This window comes from Pyxicephalus adspersus, chromosome 10 (genome assembly GCF_032062135.1).
Source record: "Pyxicephalus adspersus chromosome 10, UCB_Pads_2.0, whole genome shotgun sequence".
Lineage (NCBI taxonomy): Eukaryota > Metazoa > Chordata > Amphibia > Anura > Pyxicephalidae > Pyxicephalus > Pyxicephalus adspersus.
This window is the reverse complement of record NC_092867.1, coordinates 49,646,352-49,670,688: the sequence shown is the minus strand read 5'-3', so window position 1 is coordinate 49,670,688 and position 24,337 is coordinate 49,646,352. Positions and strand designations below refer to the sequence as shown.

At 41.6% G+C, this 24,337-nt stretch overlaps 1 protein-coding gene across 1 annotated transcript in view; it reads right to left on the bottom strand.

Moving 5' to 3' along the window:
* LOC140339416 (pendrin-like) overlaps window positions 1–24,337 on the bottom strand; it is a 68,224-nt gene that overhangs the window by 18,288 nt on the left and 25,599 nt on the right. The window contains exons 6-15 of the mRNA XM_072424118.1: window positions 21,750–21,914; window positions 20,984–21,136; window positions 19,644–19,726; window positions 19,180–19,327; window positions 3,298–3,411; window positions 2,692–2,769; window positions 2,246–2,341; window positions 1,117–1,223; window positions 718–787; window positions 535–627 (exon numbers count right to left, since the gene is read on the bottom strand). Of these exons, the coding sequence (XP_072280219.1) occupies window positions 535–627; window positions 718–787; window positions 1,117–1,223; window positions 2,246–2,341; window positions 2,692–2,769; window positions 3,298–3,411; window positions 19,180–19,327; window positions 19,644–19,726; window positions 20,984–21,136; window positions 21,750–21,914 (1,107 nt within the window). The remainder of the gene's footprint in view (window positions 1–534; window positions 628–717; window positions 788–1,116; window positions 1,224–2,245; window positions 2,342–2,691; window positions 2,770–3,297; window positions 3,412–19,179; window positions 19,328–19,643; window positions 19,727–20,983; window positions 21,137–21,749; window positions 21,915–24,337) is intronic.

The following is a 24,337-nucleotide window of genomic DNA, read 5'->3' as shown; positions in this document are numbered from 1 at the left end:
TTTTCCATAGGTTTACTTATCCTGAGTGCGGCCAGGGGTTACCGCTTCCACCATCTTTTTTCTAGCTCGAGTAACACTCGGGGTTACTGCTGGGAAGGTTTACATAGGCGGTAGAGAACTGCACTTTCAGAATCAGCATAATCAGCCAAGAAAAGATTTGTTTAAAATTATTCCCCAGTTTTATCTATGAATCTGAAGTATACCAATACATAATTAACCTTTGACTACCTCGAGCCTCAAACCTTTTTTTTTTCCTTCTCCACGATTCGTTTTACTATTTGTAGCTCTAAAGAGGGTGGCTCCCACACACAACCTTTGGGAAGAAGAAAAATTACTCAATATATTAAAAAAGTTTGTTAAAATAAAAAAATAAATAAATAAATATATATCTTAAAAATAAATATATATTATTATTACTACAATTTTTTTCATATTTTTTAGTGGAGGGAATGATTTAGTGTTAAATTTACTTAACTTCAATTGTTGTTTTAAATTCATATGACCATGAGAAGAATGTGTGAATATTTTACTCACAATTCGTTTAATGCCATTTTTCAACCCTTCAATGTTCCCATAGAAGATACCGCTGGAAAACCGAATAATTTTTACTCCATCTGGCTCTATAAGCTGGAAAAGAACCAAATTGTTGATTTAAAACTTTGAATTTTGAATCTTTTATTAGTTTGAGTTAATAAAATATGTGTGGAATGTACGTACACTTTTGTACAGTTTTATATTTTTGTAGAGATCAGTGTTGGGCACATTTCCTAGAGAACTGCAAGAAGGGCTAAAGAAAAAAAAAAAAAAGAAAAAAACTTGAAACTGTACACAAGTTTCAATCAAAAGCAAAAACAAAAAATAAATACAATACAAATAAGAACACTATTTTCAACAAAGTACCGTAACCTAAACATGTGTGCCAAATAAATAAATAAGAAAAACCAAAAAATCCAAGCAAAGGTTAGTTGAGAATTTTTGATTTAGTAATTTAACTATGAAATACATTTAGCCAGATCACTTTGTTGTTGTCAAAACTAAAAATTATAAGAAATATGTTAATTATTAAAGTTCAAGTGAGCATAATATTTATTAGGACATATGCTAGAGCGTACTCACAACTGGACTCTCAGCACGACGGTGAGCAACCCAAACACCAACCCGGCCAATAAGCCCAAATCCAAACCCAGGATGATGGCCGCAATACAAGTGAACACCCAGATCAGCTAAAATGAAACAGAAACATTAGATATACTGTATGTGCAGGGATTACATTGATTACTGCTTATGATGACATAGATTTAACATTCAAATCTATTAAAAAAGGAAAAATAGGGTTTATTATAAAAAAAAGAATTGTAAATGGGGAAGCTGGGAATATCTTTTATACATCTCAATATACTATAGTGTTAACACTTTATGTTTCTGGCATTACCAAGTCACCAAGTCTGGTGTTACAATATTTTTTAATGCTCTACGTACACATATCTCTTCTCACAACTGCTGAACACTATCTCTCCCCAACTGAATGAAAGGAGCTGTACACACCTGTGTCCTGGAGCAACTTTTCCTATCTGGTTATTTATTTGAGACTACACAAATCAGATGGGATTCTGAACCCCACAACCTAAAATCCTAACTTTATATCTTGATTGAACTTGACCTTGAATTTTCATCCTGTCTGAGATACCTTTTCTGCTGTGACTGATGACAATAGAACACTTCCAATACTTTGAGATGTAAGTTTTAATCCTACCAGAACATATGTGTGAGTGAATTCAAAAGCTAGTACTATCTTCTACATAGTATGGGAAAGGCGCCAGGAATAGACTACTTTAAGCCTGAACCTATTTACTTACCATATCCCTACAAGGGGATATGGTAAGTAAATAGATCAACATTTTTAACACCACATTCATTTTTCACATTCCTATAAAGTGATGTCTTTTTGACACTTTACAGTTCACCAAATATTCCATCATTTTGTTTTAATCAACTAGCATGTAACTATTCCATCTAAACTGATATTTCAGTTGGGCTTAAATGTTCTAAATCTTTACATTTATTTTCAAAATTAAGGCCAGGTCACATCTATGCCCCCATGCTGGTGCTCTATGCAGCCATGGTACTGTGCGCTGTGCTCAGCTTTGCTCTGCACTTCTCATCTATTTGGGTAAACTGCACAGGTCAGTTGACAAAGTGCGGCGGGAAAGCAATCATGACAATTGAATCGATTTGTGATACTTACAGAGTCCCATTTATTTTCTCTCCACAGCTTCGGTACATCTTTGACTTGCCAGAACATCCCTTTTAGGTTGGCTATGCAAATGGCAGCCAAGACAGACTAAAAGGAAAGAAGGAAAGAAGGTGAGCTCCTCCCTTTCACTTTTCTTATACTGTAAATTGCCTTAACTCCACGCCATTCAACTCCCAGTGCCAGAACAAAGGGGTCTAATTGGCTCAAAGTTCCATCTAGTTCCATTATACCAACAAGATTCCACAATGCATGAAGCTCTTAGTATCAATGTTTTCTTACTGGGAGCTGGGGGTTATTTTTGCCCTACCAATCATAAAGGTAGTAAAACAGTGGTTTCTTATATTTTCTTGGAAATTACACTTTATATGGTCCAGGTTGATCAATGCATTTTTAGAGTCTTTTTTTTTCAATTTTTGCCCATGCACAAATAGCCTTACCTTTTGTAGAGGTTCAAGTAGCCGGCCGAGTGCCACTATTGCAATTAGCACGACTCCAGCTGAAATCAAGCTGGCCAACTGATAGAAAAAACAAAGAAGAAAGCTGAATTGCAACCATTGATATTAGGTAGTCTTTAAGGTTATTGAACCTGTTAAATGAGTAACTGTAAATTCTTTAGTTATGGGAGAAGACTGGAGTAGTCATGGCCTTTGGTTTAAGATTGCAATGATGAGATCTACCTAATTGAGTTTTGACAATGGGGTTAATTGAACCAGTAAATAGAAATTGAAAGTTATAGGTTACTTTCTTTGTTTTTGGGGTTGTCCTTTATTTCAACAGTCATGGTACATTCATTGCACAGACAGCTCTTTTTGGTATTCATCTGGATGCCTTAAGTTAGCATCCAGCCTTGTCTATTGTGGCTGTGGCCAGGCAGTTGAAGAAAACGCATGACTGATCTATACAAGCTGTCATTCATTTAAAAAGATTTGAGATGTGTTCCCTACATTCCCAAGTTTTAGGCAACAGGAAAACTGTTTTCTAGATATCAATCAGAGGTCAATATTTACACATTTTCTGATGTTCTGAATTTCAAAAATATTTACCTGGGTTTTTCCACCAGTGCCCTCCTGAATGGCAGTCCGTGACAGAGCGGTACTGGCACAAAAGCAGGAGAAGATGCCACCAAACATATTGCTGACCCCATGGGCAATAAATTCCTGTTAAAAGAAATATATGAAATTATTTAGTCCATTTGTGCTGGTTTAGGAAACAAGTTACTTTTACGTAATAGCAAATTCAAAAATATTTTTTCTAGTTTTACATTTACAAAAAGGGGTGCTAAGTCAGGTCACAAGGAGCATTTTTACTTTGGTGGTGGGCAGTTGTTAATTCCTCATTGAATGGAAATACAATAACCTGTACTGGCAGCCCAGCCTAGAATAATGGTGATCCACCCCTGTGGTGTCCATGCCCATGTAGTGTCCATGAAAGCCAGGGCTCACAGGAAGTTGGTTGAGTAATTTCTTGCAACCCAAAAAATGAACCAAAAACTGGGGATAGGGGAGGATTCAGATATACTTCCTGATTTTCATAAATGGGTAAAGGGGATAAAACTACAAGTCAATGGCAATGCTGCCCACCGTGTAAGTTAGCCACTGGCTGGAAGCAGGTTGCTCACATAAAAAATGGACAGAATTCCCATTTGTTGTTGGTTGTTTTTACTTCTAACAACCACCAACTTATTTGGACACTCCCTGGTATTTACCTTTGCTGAACACATTCAAAATTTTACAGAATAGGTTCACCTCAAACTTTAAAGAGGAATTACCAAAACTTTAGCAAATGAATCTTAAGCCCACTCACCCATTTGGTTGATTTCAGATACAGTCACATACACCTTGCAACTGTATGATGTGCTGATGTGCATTATTGAAAAGCTTAGCAGTGAATGGGCTCTCAATTGACTACCCTTGTGATGACCATTTAATTGTTCAAATCAAAATATGATCAAAAGGGATATATCCCTAAACGGCAAAGCCGGAGAAAATATCCGCCGTTTTCTTCACATTATACATTATGTGTGCACCAAGGGGGTACCAGCATTCCTCCTTAGCCTTGTCAAAAAAAAGGCGTTTGATTCAGTCCTATGGCCATACTTCATGAACCTACTAGAGAAGTGGGGATTTGGCCTGCATTTTCGCAGTTGGGTCACGGTCCTGTACCAGTCCCCTAGAGCATTTATTCAATACATGAGTCACAGGTCCTCATATTTCCCTATTGGCAGGGGGACAAGGCAAGGGTGCCAGCTATCACTTTTACTTTTTGCGCTAGCAATGAAGCCATTGGCCCAGATTATAAAAGGACACCCGGACATATCAAGCATTCAAATAGGTGATAAAGTACATAAACTTAGCCTGTTTGCTGATGACGTTCTTTTGTGTCTATCCACCCCCCCGGATCTTCCTGCCAAATCTAATCAAATCTAATCAAATATGGGACGATTGGGTAAACTGGAAACTGGTTACACCCCAATGTCCACTATTGTTGGCAATCCATTGTTCTGCTGGGATTTGAACAGCCGCAGAACTTCCAGTGGTGGAAAGAACATAATCTATATCAAACATTTCTATTTCTCAGCCCAAGAGGTAATTTTAAGGCTAAAGAGACCTTAGAAAAACACCAGGTCCAAGACTCAGAGTCCTTCCACCTGATGCAAATCATCCACTTTAAAAGCACTAAACTAAGACATTCAACCCCGGGGTGCTCCCTATCGCCCTACGACACTATTTGTACTCAAAACCCCTTAGTCAAAGGAGTGGTTTTATTATTATTAGTTATTAGTGACGGCTTAAACCTCAGCGTCACCGTCCTATGTGCCACATTGGGAGGGGGACCTCGGTGTCCCTGGGACAAGAGAATTGGGAACAAATATGGGATACCACAGCACACTGCAGCATCAATGTAGAAGTGAATTAAAAGCTATTGATGAGATGGTACATGGTCCCGATGAGACTGGCAAAAATAAAACCTGACCAGAGTCATAAGTGCTCCTGTGGCGGTGTACCCTGTACCACATTTGGTGGGAGTGTCCCAAGATACGAACATTCTGAACGAGGGTATACCAAATAGCCTATACTGTCACTGGGAGGGCCTTCCCCAAATGCCCTGTGGAAGCCCTGCTTAACTTACAACCTGCAATGAGCACCACAACACAGTTTCATTTGCTGACACACTTATTCACTGCGGCTAAACTGGTAATAGCGAGAAACTGATGGTCCGCCACCCCTAATATAGCGCAAGTCAAACATAGGATGTCATGGTTTTTGGTGAATGAAAAATTGAGGGCTACTCTCACTGACACTGTGCCACGTTTTCAGAGAGTATGGTCATCTTGGATAGAATATTATTTGCCAGTGGGCTGGGATCATACATCCCTAATGCTTTAAGGAAGTTATACTGATTATGTAATTTATAGGCTACCAGGCATAGAGTTTTCATGATATGGGTTGATCTGCTCAATTTCCCTTCCCTTAACCCGCACCCCCTAATGAACCTTCTCCATTCCCTCGTCTTTTTAATTCTCTCTCCCCCCCCCCATTTTTCACCCAGCAGCAGCAGCTACACATCATCCGCTGTTTTGTACTTAAGCCCAAAAACTTATGTGGGATCAAGTGCATAAAGAGATTGTTAGGATACATTAGGAAAGAAAATCAGTGGCCACAGCAATAATGTGCAAACAGAAAGCAGGAGAAACAGTAGGTGATTATGCTCGAAGGTTTAGGAAAGTGTGGAAGGAAGAGGCAGCTCTAGGATTAGGAGGAGATTTGAATGTGTTTACACAGTCACTGATTAATGGATTAACCCCTGAACATGCTAAAACTGCCAAAATGAATATTGATAATTGGAGCAAATTACCCCCGCAGGATATAATGGGACAATTGTTAACTAAAGACACGGCAGGCTGCTTTGAGCTACCTAAACCGTCAAAGCCCCATGTGCTCCGAGATTCCATTATTCAGGGAAACCTGGAGGGTACAGAGGAAAAAATAGAGGCAAAGGAGATAGACAGGACAGGAATGACAATAAAGGATATGGAAATGTTAAATGTTAATGTTAATGTTAGGAATCAAGCATGTTTTGCCTGTGGACAGGAAGGTCATTGGGCCAGGAACTGCCCTACACACCAACAGCAGTCAGTACAACAGCAACCACATACCACGCCAATGCACCCACATTCAGCTAACAATTACAACCACCCTGCCCCAAAGTACCCCATACAATGGGGAGGCAAACCACATCAAGCATAGGGATGCCCACAAGAAGACTGCACCACCACTATGTTACAAATCTCTGACCAGGCTGATGAAAACTCAATAATCACATTAAAAGTAGGACAGTTCCTGACAGACTTCTTAGTAGACACAGGAGCGACTTGTTCTGTCTTCCGATCCTGGTCAGGTCCTTCTACACCTGGTGGGCCCTCTGTGGAAATAAAAGGAGTCATCCCCCCTATAGGGCACACACCTCATATTCCCATATGTACAGTACATGGAGGATACATTACACATCAGTCATTCAAGGTATTACCTAGTTGTCCAGTTAACCTGTTAGGAAGAGACCTGATGGGATCTCTGGGAATGTCACTGGTTGTTGACTAGTGTTGTTGTTCGAATTCGGGTCGTCCTAATGTTCGACCCAAATATGACCGTTCCAATTCGGGTGGACCCGACCGGAATTTTGCTGGATTCGAAGCCCCGAATTTGACCCTCCCACAATGCCTAGGGACCTCCCCCATAGTGCCTAGGGCCCTCCAATAACAGCAGGGATGCTCCCCTCAATGTTTGTTGTGGCAGGCAGCCGATTGGATGTCTGTCACTGCATGCCACACAGGCAGCCATTGACCTACATAAGACCAGGCCGTGTCTGCATTTACGACTCCTGACAGATTTGCTAGCATCACAACCTTTCTGTGCTGCTTGGCTTGCTTTGTCAAAGTGAAAAAAAGTGCTTTACTTTGTTAGACTGTGTCACACTCACATTATTAGTCAGATAGATCGTTGGATTGTACTGTATTTGTACAGTCCTGAAATCGACTGTACTCAGATAGGTAGAGTGTTTCACTGTTAGCTTGATAGATAGATAGATAGATAGATAGATAGATAGATAGATAGATAGATAGATAGATAGATAGTGTGTTACATACACGCAGCCAGAGACAGGGTCCCCTCCCTAACCGCGTGCACAGTATCACACTTGTACTGAAAGACAGACACACAGACACAGTGTATACTGCAGTATATGGTTTGTATACTGTGCTGCATATTACAAGCGTCACCACTGAAGGAAAGTGCTGCATACAACACACACAGCGCACTTGCATTTTTTGTGTCAACCCTCCCCCCAACAAAAAAATCCACTTACTCTACAAATTTACAGATACATATAGCATATTAGCTACAAAGTATTTTGCAGGGTGTCAAGCCACAAAAAAAAAGTTCTACAATGTCTGGCCAAAGAGGAAAGGGCAGCTTTGGCAGGGGTGGCCAGCAAAGCAGTATGAGTTTGTTTTTAGCTGCAGACCCAAGAACAAGAAGCGCTGCTGTTGGTGGTGGGCGTCCATTATTACCACATCATGAACAAGACGTAGTGGAGTACATGACCAAGCCTGGGTCAAGTGATTGTACCCCCTCTTCATCCCAGTCCCAGACACAGGCCTTACAGGTTTCCCAAACAGTCCATGATACACCTGTTCCTCCTAGTTTATCAGCGGCTGGAAAGTCTTGTGTACAGCAGTATGTACAGGAGTCTCACTGGGGGTTGGAGAGGCGGAGCTACAAGCCTTCTTTCAAGATGCTCAATTGTTTCAGTCATCTGACGAAGAGAGTCAGTTCACAGGCTTTCCCCCCACTTACTTTTCACCAGAACACTCTGAGCCAGACGAGCCAATTCATACTGGCTCCATAAGGCCGCTGCTTCCTTTCGGCACATATAGGGAAACTGTCTCTTCTGATGATGATGATGATGTCCTTGATCCGACATGGGGCCAACAAGGAGATCATCATAGGCAGGAAGAAGAGGAGGAGGAGGTTGCAGAGTGCCCTCAAAGGTGGAGAGGGAGGAAGAGGGTAAAAGCTGCCCACACTCTGCATTCTTCAAGTACCAGTGAGGCAAGTCATAGACGTAAGTCGTCGGAAGCTGTCACCACAGCTATGCCTCAACAACTGCGGACTGCCACCACGACCACCAGCTCCAGAGCACCTTTCGGCCCAGTTAGATGTTCGCCAGTGTGGGCATTTTTTAATGTCCAAAGTGATGACAACACTATGGTCATCTGTAAACTGTGTGCTCAACACTTGAAATGAGGCAAAAACCCAAACAAACTTAGAACAAGTTGCATGAGCACTCATTTAAAAAGCCACCACCCAGTAACCTGGCGGGAACACCTGGTCAAAGCACAGAGCTCTGTGCAACCACCTCTGCCCAAAAAGCAAGCTCCAACTGCTTGATCTTCCTCTGCTGCCTTTCCTCCTTTTGCCACCAAAGTTACTCATGCTGCTGTTAGCAATTTGAGTGGGGCATGTAGCCGAGCATTACCTTTTTCAGGCTCCACCAGCGGTGAGCAGGTGCTCCAATGCAGATCAGCTGCTGTTTGTCGCATTGCTAGCAGTCAAGAACAGGCATCATTTCCATCCCCCACAACTTCTACCCCATCATCCAATCTTTCTGTGGTTAGCACTAGCAGCATCCAACCTTCCATCCCCCAGATGCTGAAGCGCAAGAGGAAATATGGCCCAACTGACCCCAAAACAAAGCTAATCAATGCGGCAATTGCACAGCTGATTGCGTTAGAGCTCCTCCCTTACCGGCTGGTGGACTCCAATGCGTTCCGTTACACATTCCTCTGCGCGAACCCACAGTACGTTATGCCTAAGCAACAGTATTTTGCAGAAAAACGTATTCCTGATTTGCATGAACACGTGCAAAGCAATGTGTCCACGGCTCTGCAGCACTCTGGCAAGGTGCACCTGACAACCGACAGTTGGTCGAGCAAGCATGGAGTGGGAAGATATATTTCCTATACAGGTCACTGGGTAACTTTGGTGGCAGCAGGGGAAGATGCAGCTGCAGCAAGGCCTGCATACCTACCTCCGCCCAGAGCACATGCTATTTCCTCATCAACCTCCACTTCCACCTCCTCCTTTGACTCTTGTGTCTCAACCTCTTCCTCCAGGGACACTTTGCCATGGAGACCAAGCACCTCCCATTGGGCAGCATCTGTTCCCCGCCAGCAAAAACTTGCAGTTTGCTATTTTGGTGCACAGTCGTTGCCACCCAGTCTTGAGGTTGCGAAGCCTGGGTTCCCTCAGCCACATGGGCGCAGCCATTTTAAGTGCCTTGCGGGAGCAGGAGGACATATGGCTAACTCCCAACAGACTTCAGCCAGGCAAGGTCATGTGTGACAACGGGGCCAATCTGCTGGCAGCCCTGCGTTGTGGGAAACTCACACGTACCTTGCCTGGCTCAGGTCATGAACCTGATAGTACAGCGCTTCCTTCGGAATTACCCAGGCCTCCAGCCGCTGTTGCTGAAGGCCAGAATGTTGTCATCGCATTTCCGCCGGTCGTACACAGCCAGTGCCAGATTGGTGGATTTACAGCAAAATCTCAACCTGCCAGTGCACCGGTTAATTTGTGATGTGCCACACGTTGGAATTCCACCTTTTACATGCTGCAGCAGCTGGCTGAACAACAGAAAGCGGTGGTGGATTACGTGGCAGAGTCTGTTCATCTCAGGTGTTTACCTACACTACCTTTCTTCAGCCCTGCGGAGTGGCTGTAAATTGAGGACTTGTGAACTGTATTGTCAGCTTTTGAAGAGGCCACCAGGATGATCAGCAGAGATCAGGCCTGTGCCAGTGACACCATCCCCATCATACGCCTGCTGGAACAGATGATAGTGGATCTCAGACACGACACAGAGCGGACGCTGCATCAAAAGATGATGTTTCAAACATCATCTCGGACATGGGTGTCTACTAGGCAAAGTGCACCACAAATCCAAGGAAGGAGGAGGTGGAAGAGGATCAGGAGGACATTGCAGGCATGGGAGAAGGGGAGGAAGGGGCAGAAGAGGATATTGAGGGTACATGGCATCCATCCACTCAAACACAAGAGGGCATGTTCCGTTGATGGCAAGACCAGGTGGAGGAGGAGGAGGACAACCCTGTGCTGCTGTTCGACCCACAGGAGTGTGAGTCCAGAATTACCTCAGCTGTGGGTAGTTTGAGCCACATGACAGCCTTCATGCAGGTGTGCATAGCCAAAGATCCACGCATACAACACATAAAAACAAAGACTGACGACTATTGGATTGCTACATTACTGGATCCACGTCGTCTAAGCCAAACTATGCAGGCTTTTTTTCAGCGGAAGCAAGCCCCCAGTCGTGCAGCAATTGCCAATGACACTCAGGAGCAGTACTCAGTCATGGTGCAGGAATGCCTGAGCTCTGCATGGGACATCTGCAACCTGCAAAGCCAGGACCCACTGGGCTACTGGGTATCCAAGCTTGAGCAGTGGCTGGAGCTGGCAGAAAATGACATTCAGATCCTTGCCTGCCCAGCCGCAAATGTGTTATCTGAAACAGCTTTCAGTGCAGCTGGGGGTGTAGTGAGTGACAAACGGATTCGGCTCTCCGCAGAAAATGTATTCCGAATCACTTTAATTAAAATGAATAAGGCTTGGATTGGCAATGACTTCAACATCCCCTCTGCAGAGTGTACTGATTAGTCGTCAACTGCTGCACGGACACCTTGATGGGAAGAACACGTTCACAGCCTTTCGGCATCTCCTTCTACTCCTCCCCCTAGTGGCCCTCTACCTCTACCCTGTCTCTGAGGTCTATAACTTGCAATGGAGCTGTGTAACTGGCTAATTTTTTTTTACCGAGCACCTCCCTAAGGGCCCTCTGCCCTTATCTACTTTGAGGCCTATATCACTTGTAATTGAGCTGTGTGATTCATAATTAAATATTAGTATTTTTAGTAGAGAAATACATACATTTTTCTGTCCTTTGGGATAGATAGCAAGTGGTATCACTTATCAAGTGGTATTTTATTTACAGAAATACAGAAGTTTTTATGACTTTTTTTGATAGATAGCAAGTAGTATCAGAATTAAATATCTGTATTTTTTAAAGAAATACAGAAATTTTTATGGCTTTTTTGATAGATAGCAAGTGGTATCAGAATTAAACATCTGTATTTTTTTTTTACAGAAATACAGAAATTTTTCTGTTTATTTTGATAAATTGCAGGTGGTATCAGAACTAACCTCCTGGGCGTTTCACTGATGTCTAGATTTCTGTACCAAAAGCGGTACACTGTTTTTCATTAAATTTTTTTTTTAAATTGTAGACCTGTAGCTTACAGAAATATGTCCAAACAAGGGTCTAGTAGATATCCTGAATATAAAAAAAAATTTGAAACACACAATCATGTAAAAAAAAAAAAAAAATTACTTTAATAATAAAATTAAAAAAAAACACAAAAATCAGCTTAAACAAGAATGAATAATCATTCAAAAATACTGAAAATTCAATAATTCTGTATACTGTATAGTACAATATTTTTCTAAAACACCTCCCTAGTGTGGTAAATTTTAAAACAAAGTCCAACGTCACATAACTATAGATAAAACCACATAAATATATTTTGCATTATTTTGTATTGGATTGGATACAGCAGTTTGTATTGAATCCAATACAAAATATTTGAATTTCACGCTACGACCCCCGTCGACGGGCGCATGCACTGACATCATCAGGAATCACCAAGGGACGCGTACACGAACACCAAGTGTTCTAATTCTTTCCGTACTTCCATGCAAAAAGTGTAAAATTTTTTGTATGAAAATTTATTTTAGATTGTAGGCTATAATTCACCGAATTACTCCATAATTACTTATAATTCACCGAATTACCGAATAACTCTAAAATTGAATACATTTAATAATAAAAAATTTTTTTTATAAAACAAAAAAAATAAAAAAATAAAAAATATTAAATGTAATGTAACTGTACAGTACCTTTTATAATATATTTATAATACAATTATATATATATATTATATAAAGATTTCTTTGTATTGGACTCAATACAGCTTTTTTGTATTGAATCCAATACAAAGTGATTTGAATTTCCCGCCCCACCTCCCGGCCGCACCAACGCTTGCAGCGACGTCATCAGGAAACCCCGGAGATCATCACTGCACACGCCAGGTGAAGACTGAAGACAGAAGATGTCTCCGGAGGAGCTGCGGGCACAAGGTAAGTGTTTTTATTCAGTTGTAATCCAATTGTAATACAATGTTGTATGACAATCAGATTGCACTGTAACGCATGTTTAAACTTTTAGCTACCCCAAACCTGGAATGGGGAAAACGCTTGTAGCAAGTTTTCTTTCCAACCGCTCAGGTGGGTAAATATCTGTATTTACAGAAATACAGACATTTTATGGCTTTTTTAATAGATAGCAAGTGGTATCAGAATTAAATATCTGTATTTTTTTTACAGATATACAGACATTTTTATGTTTATTTTGATAGATTGCAAGTGGTATCAAAATTAAATATCTGTATTTTTTTACAGAAATACAGACATTTTTCTGAATTTTTTGATGGATTGCAATTGGTATCAGAATTTATTATCTATATTTTTTTAAAGAAATACAGACATTTTATTGGCTTTTTTTGATAGATAGCAAGTGGTATCAGAATTAAATATCTGTATTTTTTTAAATAAATACATACATTTTTCTGTTTATATTGATAGATTGAAAGAGTTTGCATAAATGATTATAACTCTTGCAATCTATCAAAATAAACAGAGAAATGTATGTATTTCTGTAAAAAATACAGATATTTCATTCTGATACCACTTTTTTTTTTTTTTTTAATTCAGGCTACAACTTGCATCTTACATCTATCAAAAAAGCTATAAAATGTATGTATTTCTCTCCTAAAAATACAGATATTTATTTATGATTCATAATTAAATATCAGTATTTTTTAGAGAGAAATACAGATTTTTTTTATGGCTATTTAGATAGATACCAAGTGGGATTAGAATTAAATATCTGTATTTTTTTTTTACAGAAATAAAGAAAATTTTATGGGTTTTTGGATATATACTAAGTGCTTTCAGAATGAAATATCTGTATTTGTTATGGATAAATATAGAACATTTTTTGGCTTTTGTGATATATTACAAGAGGTATAATTTAGGGTACCTCTTGCAATCTATCACAAAAAACTAAAAATGTCTGTATTTCTGTAAAAAAATACAGATATTTTATTATGATAGCACTTGGTATCCATCCTAAAACCCAAAAAAAAATTCAATATTTTTCTCCAAAAAATACAGATATTTTATTCTGATCCCACTTTGCTATAAATCTCCAAAGCCATAAAAATGTCTATATACCAAAAATCTAGATATTTAGTTCTGATAGCACTTGGTATCGATCCAAAAGACCATAACAAATTCTATATTTCTCTACAGAAAATACAGAACTTTAGTTCTGATCCCACTTTGCTAAATATCCCTAAAGCCATAGAAATTGATGTATTACTCCACAAACAATACAGATACTTAATTCTGATAGCACTTGGTAGTTGGTATCTATCCAAAAAGCCATAAAAAAATTTCCACTCGGATTCCACCAAGTCCATTCCCTTTTAAGTGGTTTCACTAGATAGTAGGTATGGAAAGTGTGATTTTTGTTAATCCATTCATGTCTCAATTAGCTACAGCTTCTACACTGTCCATAGAGCTGATGGCCTCAACCTCCAATGCGGTCCACGCTCTGTCACAGGGCCCACCCCCTCCTACTACTGCTGTTACTGCTGCCGCCTTCCCAGTACTCAGCTCTAGATGCAAGATACTAATGCCAACCACACTCTGTCTCAGAGCCCACCACCTCTCCCTCCTCCTGCTGTAAATGATGCTGCTGCCTGCCCAGTACCTGACTTTAGATGCCAGATACTAATGCCATCCACGCTCCGTCTCAGAGCCCACTGATGCTGCCGCCTGCCCAGTACCAAACTCTAGATGCCAGATACAAATCCCGTACACACTCGGTCTCCGAGCCCACCACCTCCTCCTCCTTCTGCTGTAAATAATGCTGCCGCCTGCCCAGTACCAAACTCTAGATGCCAGATACTAATGTCGTCCACACTTCGTCTCAGTGCTAAATGCCTCCTCCTCCTCCTTCTATAACTGATGCTGCCTCCTGCCCAGTACCCGACTGTTGATGCCAGATACTAATGCTGTCCACACTCCGTCTCAGAGCCCACCACCTCCTCTTCCACCTCCTGCTGTAACTGATGCGGCCGCCTGCCCAGTACTGAACTCTAGATGCCAGTTACTAATGCTGTAAACACTTTGTCTCAGAGCCCACCACCACTTCCTCCTGCTGTTATTGCTGCCGCCTTACCAGTACCCAGTACCCAGCCAGTTAACAAGGCTGTCCATGCCGCATTTTAGAAAGTTACAGCTAGCAGATAAGAAAAGGCTGTCCCCTACAAAGCAATGTCTCCACTAGCTACAGCTTCTACACTGTCCATATAGGTGATGGCCTCAACCACTAATGCCATCCTTGCTCTGTCTCAGGGCCCACAGCCTCCTCCTCCCAGTACCCATCTCTAGATGCCAGTTAACAATGCCATCCACACTTCTTAGGGCCCACCGCCTCCTCCTCCTGCTTTCACTGATTCTGACGCCTGCCCTGTACCCAACTCTAGATGCCAGTTACTAATGCAATCCAAACTTTGTCTCAGGGCCCACGCCTCCTTCTTCTGCTGTTACTGATGCTGCTGCCTGCCTAGTACCCTACTCTAGATGCCAGTTACTAATGCCGTCCACACTTTGTTCCAGAGCCCACCCCCTCTTCCTCCTGTTGTTACTGCTACTGCCTGCACAGTACCCAGTACCCAGCTTTAGATGCCAGTTCACAACTCTGTCCATGCCGCATTTTACAAAGTTACAGCTAGTAGATAGGAAAAGGCAGTCCCCTACACAGAAATGTCTCCACTAGCTACAGCTTCTACACTGTCCATATAGGTGATGGCCTCAACCACTAATGCCGTCCTTGCTCCGTCTCAGGGCCTACCACCTCCTTCTCCCAGTACCCATCTCTAGATGCCAGTTAACAATGCCATCCACACTACTCAGGGCCCACCGCCTACTCTTCCTCCTATTACTGCTGCTGCCTGCCCACTGCCCAGTACCCAGCTCTACATGCCAGACTAGACTCAAGCTCAACAGGGTTTTCTTTGCCCGCTGATTCCGCCAAGTCCCGTTTCCTTTCATGTGCTTCCACTTGATAGCAGGCTCTTAGACGACCTTTGGAAGGTATTAGTAACTGGCATCTAGACCTGGGTGTAGTGCATCTTTAATGACACCCCGAAGTGTGTAATGCAAGTGTGTAATCTGAAATTTGTGATTGAATGCAGAAGGCCACGTCTTCTGCTTCATCCATCGGTACCGCGCTTTATTGGACTGAATTTCTGTGTATTTTACCCTGGAACCTGGGAAGTGGAACAGCAGTATGGTTCTATTTCCAGCAGGGACAGCAGTACGGTTCTATTTCCTGTTTCTTTGGAGTACATAGAGAGCGTGCTGGCCAACTTCCATCATGGGCCTCAGACCGATGTTGTCATCATCAACTTGTGTATATTGGATGTTATCAGGTATCATGAGCAATCACTGCAAATGTACAAAATTAACCTGGACCACCTGTTTATTCAACTCACCAAGGTGCTGAGCCCCAAAAGTCTGGTGATATGCAACATGTCCATGTCTGTTGGATTCAAAGCTGGTGAAGTGCTAGAGTACCTAATTCCTAATGTGCACTGGGACATCATAGAAGGGAATTGCTACAGCGCCAATCTGGCAGATTTGGACCAATTAGATGTGATTGACATGCACTTCCACTTACGCTTCGAGCTGCGCTCCAGGGTTAAAGATGCCATCCACTCAAATCAGCTGGCTTATCAGAAGTATACCTGCATCCTGATGGCTCATATTGATTAAGCCTGGGGCCTGCAGCAGGAACAGCAGGAAGAGGAGGCGGTGGGCTCTGAGACGGAGCGTGGACAGCATTGGTAACTGGCATCTAGAGCTGGGTACTGGCCAGGCGGCAGCAGTAACAGCATGAGGAGGAGGCAGTGGGCCCTGAGAAAGAGCAAGGAGAGCATTAGAGGTTGAGGCCATCACCTATATGGACGTCGAAGCTGTAGGTATTGGAGAAATGAATGGATGAACGAGATTCCAATCTGTTCCTACCTACTATGTAGCAAAACCAAATGAAAGGGAATGGGCTTGGCGGAATCAGCGGGCAAAGAAGACCCTGTTGAGCTTGAGTCTAGTCTGGCGTCTAGAGCTGAGTACTAGCCAGTGGGCAGGCGGCAGCAGTATCGAATAGTGAGCTATTCGACCAACACTATTGTTGACCCAAAGGGAGGGATTAATGTCAATACAACCTTGCAACTGCCCTCTTTGGATTTTCCAGTTCCTGACAGCACATGGTCCCACCGGACCATATGACGTGGGATTCCTGGACTGCACACCATATACAGCACTCACAAAACCACATACACCAAAATACCAAAAGCAATATCCTTTAACTAAAGACAATTCCTTTAACTATCCTTTAACTAAAGAGGATTCCTTAGCACCCATGACTCAATTTTTCTGCCAGCAAGGCATTCTTAAGAAATTCTGCTCTCCTTACAATACTCCAGTAAATCCTGTCAAAAAGCAAGATGGCTCATACCGTTTTACACAGGATCTCAAAGCCATCAATGAGTTACGCCCCTGACACCAATCATGTCAGATCTTACTACCATCCTTACAGCAGTATCACCTGAGACCCAATTTTACAGTGTTAGTGATTTGGCAAATGCATTTTTTTCCATACCATTATCGCGTGAGACTTAGCCCCTTATGGCTTCATTTTTATGGGACAACAAATATACCTGGTGCCGCTTGCCCCAGGGTTTTGTTGACTAACCCGCACTCACAGTGCTGGAGTAGTAGAACGGATGAATAGGACATTAATTGACAAACTTAGGAAAGCAACTGGAAGGACATTCCATAAGTGGGACCAATACCTACCAGCCGTGTTAGCAGAAAAAAGAATGACACCCAATACAGGTAATAAGCTATTGCCCTTTTAAATGTTAATGAGGGGCCCATTCCCCACCCCTTGGGCCAAGGAATCTTACTACAGGGAGACTTACAACAAATTCAGGATCAATATGTAGCTAAGTTAATTGAACAATTTAACAGCAACTACGGCGATATCTCTATTTTTTTTCCTCTCCCTACAGATCAACCGACAAACCCAGTCAAGCCCGGAGACGTAGTGTTGGTCAAAGCTTTGGACAAGCACCAATCCTTGGATCCACCCTTTGGACCTCCGGTCACCGTGCAAGCCATGACTAGAACAGCCGTGCTTACCAGTGGAGGACCCACCTGGATATACACTTCAAGAGTGAAAAAGGCACAGTTGATCCAGCACCAAGATGATGCTTCTTGATCCACAAGTATCAGCCCGGATGCTTGTCTGCAGTTTTGGAGCCCTGATGGTCATATTCTGCCTTGTTTGGGTCACAACACTATCACTCTCAAGATTTGCCCTTCATTTGTCTCCAATCAAGCCATAGCCTAAAGAATGACTCTACCTTGTCCATGCACTGGTGAGAATTTGAGTATAGTGACTGGACTGACTTCCGTGGTAACATATGGGAACATCTTGCCAAAAAAATATATAATAGCTCTAGTTTTTGCTTATCTGATATGCATAGTACTCAAGATATGTTAACTTCTTGTTTGATTGCTGTCTCCACTCCAGTCAACATAACCCGTATAACTTTTGCAACAACTGTAAAACCTATGATTCCTGGGAAAAATGTATGATACTTACACATACTATAAATATTACCCAGGGAGATGTATGTTACCATATCACTTGTAACCCCTCTGAAATACCCCACTGTAGGATGCCTGTACTAAGGAGAATCACTCAGCTTCCTCAAGTTATGTATGCCCATGTACCTGAAGCTGTCTATTTGTATGTAAAGGAACAAAGGTAAGAGGTCCTTTGTAGTTATGTAGAGTAGTTATCCTTTGTTGAAGGATAAAAAGAGGGAAATGAAAGTAGCCGAGGAATTTTGCTGAGTCTTGAAGTGAAATATTTTTGTACTTTTGTCATGTTTTGTGGATGATTGAATTATGTTGAAACTAGTTGTACTCTTCTGATCAGTAAACTAACTTCGGCTTCCCCCCTTTTTGCCTTGAAACTCCCCCTTTCCTCCCTACGGCCATATATCTGTTACTTTGACAAAAATATCCTGTTCTAAGAGAACCACAAGGACATTTGTCATGTCTGCTAATTGTCTGTAGTCATGTGATCATACACTGATCATCCCTTTGAACTGTTATATAAACTGTGTGCAAACAATAAAGTTTTTAGAGTGATCTAACCACACATTAGGTTGCGTGTGTTACGCTCTTCCAGCGCTGTAAAATGAAGCTATTCAAACGAGGGAAAATTGATCTGGGATCAATAGGAGATCGCCTCACGCATAATTTTTCTGGCATCTTTTGTTGAGCTTCAGAATGGAGATAAATTTAATAGATTAAAAAATTATGATTCAGTTTAGATTATGGGTATCAATATTCTTCCTACCTTAGAGACTTTACGAATGCCAGTATGTTGATAGGTTTTGATGACTGTCCTTTATAATGTATGGCAGGGAGTCTTGTGCCAAGAAGCCACCATAATTACTTTTTGTGCTTAAAAATGGCTTCAATGGATTATTTAACATTTTTATCTTAGCCAACTGTATTGAATGCCTGATTGGCACAGAGTGATGGACCCAAGTTATGATTACCATGCATCCAGTTCTTAATAATGACCCTTACCTGATTTCCATCTACTGGATAGTTATGTTTGGTGCCATAGACCTTGGCCACAGACACAGCCACAGCATAGGCCACTATCCCAATGGAAAATGCAGATCCAATCATGGACTGAAACATAGACACATCAGGAGCGATGGGACTTATAAATCTAAAACAAGTAAAAGGAGTCACATATTAAAATGAAAAAAGAATTTCATGGGACAACAACCATTTATAGAATTGGAAAAGCATAAAATACATCAAAATATGTTATTTATAATTTTATCACTTAATGGAATCAAGCATTGACAGATGAAAACTATTGTATAATATTTGTATACATAAATATAAAATATTGCATATGGATATTTTATTTTTTCTTTTCCAACCAACAGGAAAAGCTAGTTTTTTTTAGAAGGTTAATCTTAAACGGACATCAATAGACAGGAATTCAGTCCAACCAAAAGACAAATATTCTGACTTACCCACTGGGGATGCTCTGGACGATGCCAGCTTTGTACCGCTGTTCAAAGTTTGCTCCATAGGACACCCCAGTCGCCACCACAGTCTTAGGAAAAAGAAAAGGAAAAATAGTCAAGTGTATAAATTCCTACCTTATAGGACAGGTTCTAGAGCAGGGGTGCCCAACAGGTGGATCGTGATCTACCGGTAGATCGCAAAGGCAACACGAGTAGATCACGGAGCCCTGCCTTTCAAAATAAACTCTACTGAGGAGTTATTAAGTCCAAGTTTTTATTGTTGGCAGATCATTTTGACTTAGTCCCTTAAAAGTAGCGTGCAAGCAAAAAAGTGTGAGCACCCCCTGTTTTAGAGTGTTTATTGAATTTTCAAATATTTCATTACAATGGTAGATCATAGTGTGGCTTTTGCACAAGTCATTTCAACTTGGTGTCAAGGCAGGAAGTGAAATTTCCCCAAAAGGCACACAGACATAACACATTTTAGGTGTAGGAGAATAGGTAGAGCTTGGAAAAATGTTTATTGACTACAGGACCCAGCAGGTGCTAGGGCAAACAGTGATAAATCACTGAAGTGTCAAGGCCTGAAATGACTACCACCAAGTATAATGGGCAGCAATGTTAACCCCCAGCTAAAATCCTAGTAACAGTCAGTGCAAGCAAACCCAAAAATAAACCAAAAATAAAATAAATATGGTTTCTTAGGATTTATTTGTCCTGGTTGTAGCACCCAGAGTAGCACCCAGTTTTCCTTCTACCTCTGAACACTTCATTCCCTGGCCACTCTTTTTTTTCTCTGGCTGGGAGCAGGGATTAATGTGGCCTAAAGGGGCAACAGACCTCAGAGGGAGCAGGACTAGACTCTCCCCAAACAGATGTCCATGAACATAGCTCATTTATATACCAAAAATCCAGTTCTTATCTAGCCGAATGACATTTTAGATTAGTGTTTCTCAACCTTTTTAACATGGAGGAACCATTGAAATAAATTTCAGGTCTTCAGGAAAACCCTTCTGGAAATTACTATATCCACAGCTAACAGTACATTAGTGTGGTGGTCAGTAGAAAGAAAGCCTCTTACATTGCTGGCCACTGAAAAGCATGTCACCCTTACAGATAGCCAAAAACATCATTGGTATCTGGTAAACTTATCTGAGAGATCCAAATTGCTCATTCCTCAAGGACCCCTAGCAACCTCTGGAGGAACCCAAGACTTACACAGAACCCTGGTTAAAAAACACTGTCTTAAATCCTCTTTTTTTCTCCTGTGGCCTGAGAGTTATCTAAAAAAACGCCATAAATTATCTTTTATTTAAAATGAAATTCAAGTCTATTTCCCTGCTTACCACAACAATCTCAATTGGAATAGGAACTCTGAGTTTATGCTTATACCGTTCATTTATTTCCTTCACCACAACACATACAAAGAAAGAGATAAGTCCAGCAATGAGGTCACAGATATTGGTTTTTGCAATATTCTTGAAGATGTCTATAATGGTCTACAAAGTAAAAAAAAAAATTGCATTAAAAGTTAGTAGATCTTGTAACATTAAAACCAGTGGACATCTAATCAAAATCTATCATGCACTAGAAAAAACTACCAGCCTGGCCAGGTTTAGGGTGAGGTGGTGCACTTAATAGATCTGGAGAAGACTGTGTCATCAGGAAGGATAAAGTAAGGATACAGATAGCAATACAAATGTAATTGTAATTAAGACCACCATATGAAAGGTTTGGGAGTCTTCAGGTCTCAAAAAGGTGCTGGTAGGAAGGCTAGGTGGGCAAAAAGATCAGATCATTACAAGTCTGTGGGCATAGTCCTCTTTCCCACTATAGGGAGCACCTAGAAGAGTAATAGTAATAGTAACTCCTTACTTAAGCCACAAAACATTTTACCCATGGTTTCTAGTTAACCATGAGGGGGCAAAAAGTAATTGAAAAAAAATCCTTATTTTCCAAGTAGTGTTGCTGTTCATATTTGGGTCAATTAAAAAAATGTTCCTAAATATATTACAGATATGCCAGCGTTTTACAAATGCATCTGTCCTTCTGTAACAGAATTAGCAGAAGTGTAATTTGAATGTAATAAACATTGTAAAATACAATACTTACATAAATAATTGACAGCACTCCATTGTAATTTTTTGTGGGAACATTCAAAAGTTGTTTTATTTGTGACACCAGAACCTGAAAGGCTGCAGCAGTTGTGAAGCCACCAACCAATGGCTCTCCGAGATATCGTACAATAAACCCAATCTGAAGAACGCCTAGTGCAAGCTTCAGAAAGAAGAAATACATAAACAAAAGTTATCCTTTTGGCTTTAGAAGCACAAAAACAGAGGAAAAGATAAAAACTGTCCCCACAGCCCACCCCCCATGACCCCCAGATCATACCAAAACCCTGGATCATATCAGACGACAACTCAGAATATAACACTGCTCCTACAGGCTAGGGAACATTTTTTTTGGTCAGGCAGCATATAGGGATGAGCGAGAAGGCCTCTGACAGTCTCGCAAAAATTTCCTCGAACTTCCGGTGGGTTCCCGAAATTTCGACAAATCGATTTCGCAAATTCCATCAAGGTCAAAGGGACGACTTTAAACATTAATAGCAAAGCCCCTCTACATGTTAGAACCACAAAATTTATATTTTTTTATATATATATATATATATATATATATATATATATATTATATATATTTTTTTTCTTACTTTATAGGTACTTAATAGGCAAGTGAAAGAGAACAGTGTCAACAAGGAAAAACACAAAAGTTCCAAAAGACCTTGTGGTTTTCCAGAAAATGGCAGGCAAAGTGACAGCTGCATAATATCTTAACGCTATATAAATCCTGTTTATTAATAATAATAATTGCTAGCTGGCATCATTACCTGGATGACATGTGTTAGGAATGCCACCCATAAAGTTGTGGTTTTCCAGAAAATGGCAGGCAAAGTGACAGCAGGCAAATAGGATTTTTGCATGATGGACAGCGTCCAGAAGGCAGCATAAACATTAGGACATTGAGAAAGAGTGAACTCAACCCATTAGCAACAGTCTCTGCCATCAAAACAGCAGGAAAATGCGTTGTTTTTTAATCTACGCACCCCTTTTGAATTTACATAGCTGCATGATATCTTAACGCTATATAAATCCTGTTTATATTTATAATAATAATAATAATAATATTAATAATTCGTAGCTGGCATCATGACCTGGATGACATGTTAGGAATGCCACCCATAAAGTTGTGGTTTTCCAGAAAATGCAAGACAAGGTGACAGCAGGCAATTAGGATGTTTGCATGATGGACAGCGTCCAGCAGGCAGCATGAACATTAGCACATTGAGAAAGGGTGAACTCAACCCACTAGCAACAGTCTCTGCTGTCAAATTTAATGTACCCCTAATAAATTTACATAGCTGCATAATTTGTTAACGCTAAGAAAATCCTGTTTATTAATAATAATAATTGCTAGCTGGCATCATTAACTGGATGACATGTGTTAGGAATGCAACCCATAAAGTTGTGGACAAGTAGTGCGGTGGCATTAGGCAAAAGGATGGAGGACCAGAGACGGAGCGTGGGTCAGCAAGAGCAGTAGCAGTGTGTGGCCTCTGGTCAGCTATCGCCAGGGAGACTGCATTGGTAGGATCATGGAGAGATGGGTGTAGTGCATCGTCAATGACACCCAGAAGTGTACAATTTTAGTGAATAGAGTACTGACCAGCGGCAGCAGCAGCAGCAGGAGGAGGAGGCGGTGGGCCCTGAGAAGGAGCGTAGACTGCTTTGGTAACTGACATCTAGAGCTGGGTGTAGTGCATTGTCAATGCCACCCCGAAGTGTGTAATACAATTTAGGTGAATAGAGTACTGACAGGGGGCAGCAACAGCAGGAGGAGGCGGTGGTCCCTTAGAAGGAGTGTGGACCGCATAGGTAACTGACAGCTAGAGCTGGGTGTAGTGCATCGTCAATGCCACCCAGAAGAGTGTAATACAATTTTTGTGAATGGAGTACTGACAGGCGGCAGCAACAGCATGGGGAGGAGGCGGTGGGCCCAGAAAAGGAGAGTGGACCGCATTGGTAACTGACATCTAGAGCTGGGTGTAGTGCATTGTCAATGCCACCCCAAAGTGTGTAATACAATTTAGGTGAATGGAGTACTGACTGGAGGCAGCAGCAGCAGTAGGAGAAGGAGGTGGTGGGCCCTGAGAAGGAGTGTGGACCGCATTAATAACTGACATATAGAGGTGGGTGTAGTGCATCATGAATGGCACCTGAAGTGTGTAATACAATTTAAGTGAATAGAGTACTGACAGGCAGCAACAGCAGCGGGAGGAGGAGGCGGTGGGCCCTGAGACAGAGCGTTGACCGCATAGGTAACTGACATCTGGAGCTGTGTGTAATGCATCGCCAATGCCACCCCGAAGTGCGTAATTCAGTTTAGGTGAATGAAGTACTGACAGGCGGCAGCATCAACAGCAAAAGGAGGAGGCGGTGGGCCCTGAGACGGAGCATAGATGGCATTGGTAACTGGCATCTAGAGCTGGGTATAGTGCGTTGTCAATGAGACCCAGAAGTGTGTAATACAATTTTTGTGAATGGAGTACGGACAGGCGGCAGCAGAAACAGCAAGAGAAGGAGGCAGTGAGCCCTGAGATGGAGCGTGGACCGCATTGGTAACTGACATCTAGAGCTGGG